Source organism: Megalops cyprinoides, chromosome 8 (assembly GCF_013368585.1).
Source record: "Megalops cyprinoides isolate fMegCyp1 chromosome 8, fMegCyp1.pri, whole genome shotgun sequence".
NCBI lineage: Eukaryota > Metazoa > Chordata > Actinopteri > Elopiformes > Megalopidae > Megalops > Megalops cyprinoides.
In genome coordinates, this window is record NC_050590.1 from 30,893,688 (window position 1) to 30,901,855 (window position 8,168).

General features: G+C 45.1%; 1 protein-coding gene across 1 annotated transcript; it reads right to left on the reverse strand.

Moving 5' to 3' along the window:
• Positions 1-6,236, reverse strand: LOC118781659 (tyrosine-protein phosphatase non-receptor type 5-like). Its single transcript, XM_036534666.1, has 12 exons — positions 6,054-6,236; positions 5,508-5,627; positions 5,115-5,186; positions 4,661-4,896; positions 4,157-4,343; positions 3,675-3,759; positions 3,274-3,353; positions 2,921-3,058; positions 1,450-1,560; positions 939-1,099; positions 267-380; positions 1-175 (listed from the first exon to the last, which is right to left on the reverse strand). Exons 1-12 carry the CDS (start codon positions 6,234-6,236, stop codon positions 82-84), a joined length of 1,581 nt encoding a protein of 526 aa, XP_036390559.1. The 3' UTR covers positions 1-81.
• Between the last annotated feature and the right edge of the window lie 1,932 nt (positions 6,237-8,168).

Consider the following 8,168-nt stretch of genomic DNA (forward strand, 5'->3'; position numbering starts at 1 on the left):
TAGTGAGATGAGGAGCAATGATGCAATATGGAGTATCTTGTTTAGCTGTTTTTTTTTCTGTGATGCATGGACAAGAGGTTTCTACTCTTCCACAGGGCAGGAGAGCTGCTTCTCATAGAGGCTGAGGACATGGTGGACGAATTGGTACTGCTCATAAGTTTGGATCATGCCTCCTCTAGAATGCAGACAGAGACTCGGGTTAAGTGTTAAACAGGACCACCTGACCTACTGGATGGAGCAGGAAAGGCAGTGGGGAGGGGTCTCACCTGTCCAGACGTAACTGACAGGTGGTCTTCAAGATGTCTGCCACACCCTCATACTTCAGTTGTTTGCAGAGGATGCTGGTGGCAATGAAGCAGCCAGTTCGCCCAATCCCTGCACTGCATAGAGTCAAGCAGCAAGTGGTCAGACAAGGCAGAGGATGGGGACAAACAGACTATGGGCTACCTCAGCAAGAGGGAATGAGAGGCTAGAGTGGGCCTATCTACCCTCAGAAAGACAAAGCAAATATAGGACCAAGTTATTGAAAGCCACACTGGAGGAGATATACGTCATGCTCAGAGCTCCACTAAGTTTTCAGCCAGTGGGAGGAAAGGGAGTCTGTTTAGGAAACCAATGTCATGTGCTGGACGATTAGCTGGGGTCAGATATTTGTGATAGTGTGTGGAAACTCAAGGAGACATGGGTCAAGGACAACTCTGTAGAGTCAGATGGCCTTCATATTTCCATCTTTTGTGAGTCAGATTCTGATTTTAATGAGCACATTGCTGTTGTAATGATCTGACATACCTATGATATAAATTTTCCAAGAGGGCAAAGATAATGAAGATCAGAACATTAGGTGGAGGAACCTCAGAGCATTTGGTTCAATGTGTTTAGTTGTTTTTATTGTTTTTACACTCCTCACTGCCAGTCAATGATTTGATAGAGGCATGTACCTGCAGTGAACAATGACTGGGCCGCTACAAGGTGGGGCTTGTTGCCGTGCCTCCTCAACCTCCTGCACCAGCTCCAGCAGGGGTGGGGCCTTGTCTGGAGTCTTCTGGTCCGGCCATGATGTGTACCAGTACTGCCTGAGGGTGCGCTCCTCGCCATCGCACTGACACACATTCACACACACATGCACACATACACAGAAGCACATGTGTACACACACACACATACACACACAAACACATATATACACCACAACATGCAAATACGTAAGAAGAGAGACACACAGGAGCAGCACATAGACATAGATAAGAATTGCTCTCAAGGTATAGAGTTATTTTGATTGACCATAATTTCTCCATTTACGTATCTATAGTAGCTATGTATGTTAGTTGCCATGGCAATAATACTTCCAGAGAGAAAGACTGAGAAACTGCTGCACTATGACAAGAACTGTATATATTTATTTTTGCTTTCTAATTTTGCCATGTAAAATGTGAGGTCTGTAACACACACCTTGAGAGTGAAAATCCTAAGGTTGTAGTCGTCAGCCTGGATCACCTTGTTGACAGTGATCTCAATCCCCTCGTAGGTGACAGCGCCCTCTGGCCAGTACTCTGTGCATTTCTGAGGGGAGACACACCCCACGTAGAAAAGGGCCACATTCCTTAGTCCCTGTGTGTGCATACAACCCCCACCTCTCACAGACCCTTTGTTTACAAATCAGTTGTAACCTACTCAAACCGGTCCTGCTGCTCCCCTTATCAGCAGGACCCCCACAGGTAACCCGAGGCACAGGCACATCCCCAAGGACAGCCCCCAGGTCACCATTTGCCCTCTGACCTGTCCGTATCCTTTTGCCACCAATAGGAACCCTAACAGGGCCAAAGGTATGGGACAATATAAAAGTAGTGGTGACCTCCCCCACCTCAGTACTGCACCAATTCCTGTGGGGTGAGGAACTGGGGAGACCAAACCTTTGGGGACAGATAATTGTGTTGTTGTGTGCGTTTGTGCTTACAAAACCACACACACAACCAAACACACGCACAACACACAACCAAATACCAACAAACCCTCTGTAAGGTGAACTCTCACACACCACACATACTCCACACCACTACAATCCCTCAATAAAATTCTGAACCTGAAACCTGACTCCTGTGTCCTGACTGACACACCACTGTGACCTTAGCCTGAACCTACTTCACGGGTGAAACTGCCCCCTCAGTTTCAGTGGTCCTTCAAGCCGGTCAGTTTCACTCCACAAACACAAAAATAATGACACACTCGCTTCAGGTATCAGGCATGGCTGAAACCAAGACCAATCCAATTCAGAAAATAAAGGCTTGGTAGTGGACTTTCACTGGATTTAATGTTTTAATGTTGTGTTAAATCAAGTACATTAAAGTGATTTAGTTTAAAGTAATTTAAAGTGATTCAGTTTTTGATTTGTAAAAAAATTCAATGCACTATAACAAGCTATAAAACTATTATTACTATAAAACATATTATCAAAATGATCATATTATCACAATATTCACCTTGTGATTTTTTTTTTTTTTTGATGCATCCCACACTGACATCAACTAAACAACTCATAGATCCCTGACGAGTTGCCATGGGGTGCTGACCAGGAACACTGGCTACCTACCCTACCTATCTTACCTACCCTACCCCAGCAAAAAAGAGGTAGCCTCCAGGTCACAGTCAGATAATGACAGTGCAGGCTCAACCTAGGCTGTGGAGCTCAGTTTGTCCTCAGAGTGAGCACCACTTGGGAGCCCCCACCCTCTGACCTTGTGACATCATAATGCTGTTGGATAAAATGAGAATGCAGTATTAAGTCTCAGGGCATAGTCTACGGCTACACTGCTAGTGGGGCTAAGCAGAATGGAGTGGCATTTCAGACAATTGTGGAGTGCAGTGTTCTTTGGGGACGAAAGGAGAGAAATTGTGCCCTTTCACTGTGGCAGGTGGGACCCACCTCGTTCTTTTCCTCGACATTGGTGATCATGACAATTATGGGCGCCCGCTCCTGCCATACCATCCTCCAGAAGTCGCTGACCGTGTTGACTGTGGGGCCCTGGGTGGCAATGTAGGCCTTCTCCTGGCCTCCATAGCCCTGTATACCAAAAACAGAGGTATCCCATTCACCACTACAGCAGAATCACAGAGTTCTCAGCCATTTCAATACTGGCACGCTCTCTGTCTATTGGTACTGCAGCAAGGCTTATGTGATGTATGGCACCAGTGAGCCATCTGACTGCTCTGTCACTGCTTACTTAAAATTCCATAAACAAACTACCAAGATAAAGCTCAATCCAAACAAATACCCACCCTCATGTAATTGGCGTTAATGTAGGTACCGAGGAAGTCATCTTCCTCTGTCACTTTAAGGCAAACTCTGCTGTGCATATCTGAAAGAAAGTGGATACCGTTCAGGTGTATGTGTGTGTTTGTGTGTGTGTGTGTGCGTGCGTAAAGGTGTGTGTGTACATGTGTGTGTGTATGTGTGCGCACATGTCTTTGTGTGTGTGGTGGGGGTCAATCTTTCTTATGTTCCACATCTATGTTTCTAGCCCTTCACCACACCCTTGCACAGCACTTACACCCTGTGGTTTGTGGCATCAGTGCAAGCAGTTGGTGGTGATGGGGAGGGCAGTGAGAGGGTTTTGCGTGGCTAAATGAGGGTGGCTAAATGAGTCAGCCTTTTTGCTGTCAGTGGCAGAAATACTCACTCGGAAGGATGGTTTTGTATCGATTCTTCCTCACCACACCAGGGAAGTTGTACTCCTTTGGATCCACAAAGTTCATAGGCATTTCCTGTCAACAGCACATAGACAGTCTTTGTCACTGTGTGCACACTGCAGCAACTTGTATGACCAAAAAGAGGAAATGCCATTCCCAGCCATGTAAATCAGTATCTGAGCACATATCTGCCTGGCCATCTCCAGGATGAATGAAACTCTAATGTTTATGTAATGTGAATCGGAAATGTTTACATACAATATACAACACAATGTAATTAACTGTAATATTTATGTAATGTGTGTTATTTTTACCATCCCAGCTTACCAATTTGTGACCTCAGAGGCCTGGAGATGAAATCTTAATTAGAAACTGACTGTTGGTGACTTGTGCCCTTGCATGAGGACCCTGTATTAAATGCTTTAGGAGGACACCCCTGCTGTCACTCAGTCACCCATGAGGTGACACTCACATAGAACTCAGCCTGCAGGGCAGAGTCGTCTAGGGCTCGGCTCTGCAGCTGAGCTGCCATCAGCACATTGGAGGCCTTCTGCAGGTACTCCCGAGCCGACTGTTCCCGTGGTGACAGCATGGCCCCATAGGGCTCTGTGGAGCCAGGCGTGCACATGTCCAGGGTCAGAGACACATTGGAGCCTCTCCTGACGAATTCACACAAACACATATACATGTACATGTACACATGTACATCCATACATACCCACACACACACAAAAGACAAAACAGTCCGTGTCAAGCAGCACCTTGTCCTCAGTAAGAAAAATGAAAAATGAACAGTAATAATAAGAGTTCATGAGAAAATATGTAGTATGCAGTGCTGGTGTGACACATATACAGTGAGTAGAAACCCCTGCATTGTGAAGGGACATTCTGTGCTGTACCTTACGCATTAACCTAGAAGATCACATTGTGTGAATAAAGTTTATGGGCTCAGCCTGCTGCAGTCGCTCTGCCCCACCTTTCCTGTAAGCCCACGGGCTTGACGGTCAATGTGGCTGCGTCAGACTCGGTCTTCATGTCCATGGAGCACTCGAACACAGGTGTCTCAGGAACAGAGTCCAGGTCGAACAGGTCCTGCTTGGCGTCGGTCCACTCCGAGTAGGTGAAAGAGGGCTGGCGGCTCACAGACTGGCGCCGGTCGTCCAGGACGACAGGGCAGCCACCCGGGGCCAGAGCCCTCAGGCAGTAGAGGATCTATGTAGACAGAACCACTGGTGCCTTACACAGCCATATATAGTTCATTCCTGAACTATTCCTGTAAAATACAGTATGTCCTTATTTCAGATGTTACGATTATATGTGACATTATGCAAAATGTACTGCAGAGGGATACTGTATACATATGTGTGAGCTATATAACTACTGGAAGATTCCCTGCTGTTCCCTTTCCCTTTAATGTAGAGAAAACCTACCCCAATGCTCAGAACAGCAATGCTCAGGAAGATGATGACCAGCAGGGGGCACAAGCTCTCCATCCTCCAGAGCTCCATTTGCAAACATTGGGGTGTCTTAGGGGAGTGAGAAGAAGTACAGCATTCATTAATGTGTCTAACACACCTTTATCAATCTCTCATCTGAGCTTTAAAATGACCATATACTACATATTATATAATTGCATATTACAGCGGAAAAATAAGAGCTCAGACCTAAATTTAAATTTACTGTCCCAACAGCATTAAGTGGCACTTTAGAGATGACACTTAGCAAGAATTGTTGACATAATTAACTATAAACAGCTTAGATGTCTTAATAGACCAGTGGGTCAGAAAAAATTGGTGGCTTCAAAATTGTGTGAATGTGCCTACCTCTTCCTCTACTGAGCTATGTGCCCCCAGTGGTGACAGCAGGTACTGCATGAGGTCCAAGACTTTATGGGCTGCTGGAAATGCCCCATATCCATTTAGCATGTATAGGACCCAGACTCCCTGTGCAGAGCACCAGCCAGTCAGACAGTAATCAGATGTTACAATGCCAGGCTTAATGAAAGGCATTCAGTTAATGCTGTGCACTTAAAAAGATGGCAGAGCTGCTGAAAGTAATGGTGGTTTTCAGATAGCCTTCACTGTTATAACAGGAGCTTCTTACAGTGTTGTCTGTCTTAAGTAAGTGGAGAATGATTTTGAAAAAATCACACTAAGATCCAATCATAAAATAAAAGATGCCATAAAATTAACATTGGGATGCATTTGATGGCACTGTGAGTAAATTGAGACCGACATCACATTCATATCCTTCTTTGAAAGATCAGCACATTTATCATCTTGCCTAGTTTACGATGTAACATTATTACTTGTTTCATACTGCATCAATAGTGTGCCACTTATGTTGTAGAGGCCAATGTCCTAACTTACCACAATTTGAGAGAGCATACAGAGAGAGAAGAAGCAGCCTGCTGTTACCCCCATACTCCACAGCCTCTCCCAGCATACACCATGGGCTTCCTGCAAGGGATTCTGAGGAGGCTGCCGATCCCTCTCCTGCTCCTTCTGTGTGTCCACTGGGGCAGGAGGCCCTGTCATGGCGTTTTGGGCCATCACCCCTGGCAACTGCAGGCCCGGACTGTGACACCAGCCACAGCTAGAAAAAAGTACGGAGAGGTCCAGTCACTTTCTACTGAGAAAAACAGGATGGCAAAAAGGACGTGTGAAACAATAAGAGGAAAATTTAGAAGAAATTTTTGATTTCTAATTTTTCTTATCTAGAACATCAAGAACTTTAAATGTGTTGTGAACTCTGCTGTGTGGAGGTGGACCTCAGAAAAAAAAGATTAGTGAAGAGGAACTCTTCCAAATGAAAGGGAACAAAGAGGTATTTATTTTGGCAGGAGGCAGAGTCGGAAGCAGGGCAGGGTGGAGAAGGCATGGAACTTTCCAGGGTGCTGCAGTGGGAGGGAGTCTCATTCAATTTGGGGACAGGAGTCGCAGGGGTTAATTTGGGTCTTCCTCCACCACTCTGCTGACCTCTTTGGGTCAGAACCTCTCCTGCAGAGTGGTAGTCATGGGCGGGGAACATGATGGGAAAACAAAACCATCACCCCAATCAGATTAGAGTCACTGGACCCATTAGGGCAGCAGTCTTTTTGGTTTTCTGCAATGGCCTTCTGCCTAATACACAAGAATTGTTTTGCTTCACTGCATGCTTGTCACACATACAGCATCTGTAGCCGATCTAATCTGACTGAAAATAATTTTTGAAGATTCTAATTAGATTCCACTGGCAGCTTGACCAGCTGGATGCTGGAACAGCATAAGACAAGAGTCTCAAAGTCCCCCTTCCAGCTCATCACATTCCTTCCTGGAGAGTCTGTGATTTCACCCTCATGTCATTCCCAAATGATAAGAGGTGAAGCGGGTGATCAGGGCAGGCGAGTACCCACAAGGAGCTACCATTGCACTGCACACTGTAGGATAGAATGTATTTAAGCATTCAGAGTATTCAGCAAAAATATAAACCATCAGTATAAATCCTGCAGGGAAATAATTGAGACAGGAAATTCTATTTTGCTCCTCGTGCAATATTGATATTTACTGCAAACTTATCTTTATAACCTTTGACAAACATTGTAAATCTCCCATGACTTGATTGCCTCTGATCGAAGTCAAAATGCTACATTATTACATTTGCTTAGTGGAATCTTTTATCCAGAATATCCATTGATACAGCTGGATATTTAATTCATTTTTAGTGCTTTATTGCACATAGCAGTGGTACAACAGCAGCACCCCATCTGGGTTGAGGGCTCTTTTCCTCTACATCACACTGCTACACCTGTTGAAATCCATAAAAAAATGTTAGATCTGAATCACACTCACAAACCTGATATATGCGGGATAGATCCCATGATTTCAGCCTTCTGGTGTCTCCCTTGGAAGCCATTAGAATGACTACTGGCTACACAGTAATGAAACATTAATAACTTGTATAATTACCATGTTACTATATCACTATTGTAGGCCTTGCCCAACCGGTGTCTTGCAGGCAAGCTTTGGGAGAAGGGGCCTAAGCCAGGTTCTCTAGAGTAGGATCAAAAAACAAATATACAGGTATAGCTCCATAACAACTGATCTGGGATCTGGGCTGGAAATAGAAACTCAGATTACCCTGTTCTTCAGCTGTCCCTGTCTTTAGAGCTGCTTAGGCATACTGGTGATGAATCTCTCATATGTCTGCAACATATATCTCTGGGGTCTTGGGCCAATCAAGAGAGCCTCTCTGTGAGCTGGTGGAGGTAGTGTTACCTGCAGTGGAGGGGTAATGTGTCCACTGGTAGGGGTCGGGCTTGGCCCCTGCTCTCAGGCCTGGGACAACCTGTGGGATGTCAGATAGGCTCCATAATGCACTACTTCAGTATAATGTATCAAGGACATCAAGGTAGGGCAGTATTAAACAGCATAGCACCATGCAGTTTGAATGCATACTGAATGGCAATTTGCTTGTAATGTAATAATACTAAAATGTGTGAAATG

Coding starts and splice junctions, on each gene's coding strand:
- LOC118781659 (XM_036534666.1), bottom strand. CDS start 6,236: ATGGCCCAAAACGCCATGACAGGGCCTCCTGCCCCAGTGGACACACAG. Junction 3,760..4,156: donor CCCTGCAGGCTGAGTTCTAT/GTGAGTGTCACC, acceptor TGCTGTTGACAG/GAAATGCCTATGAACTTTGT. Junction 3,354..3,674: donor ATACAAAACCATCCTTCCGA/GTGAGTATTTCT, acceptor ACTTTCTTTCAG/ATATGCACAGCAGAGTTTGC.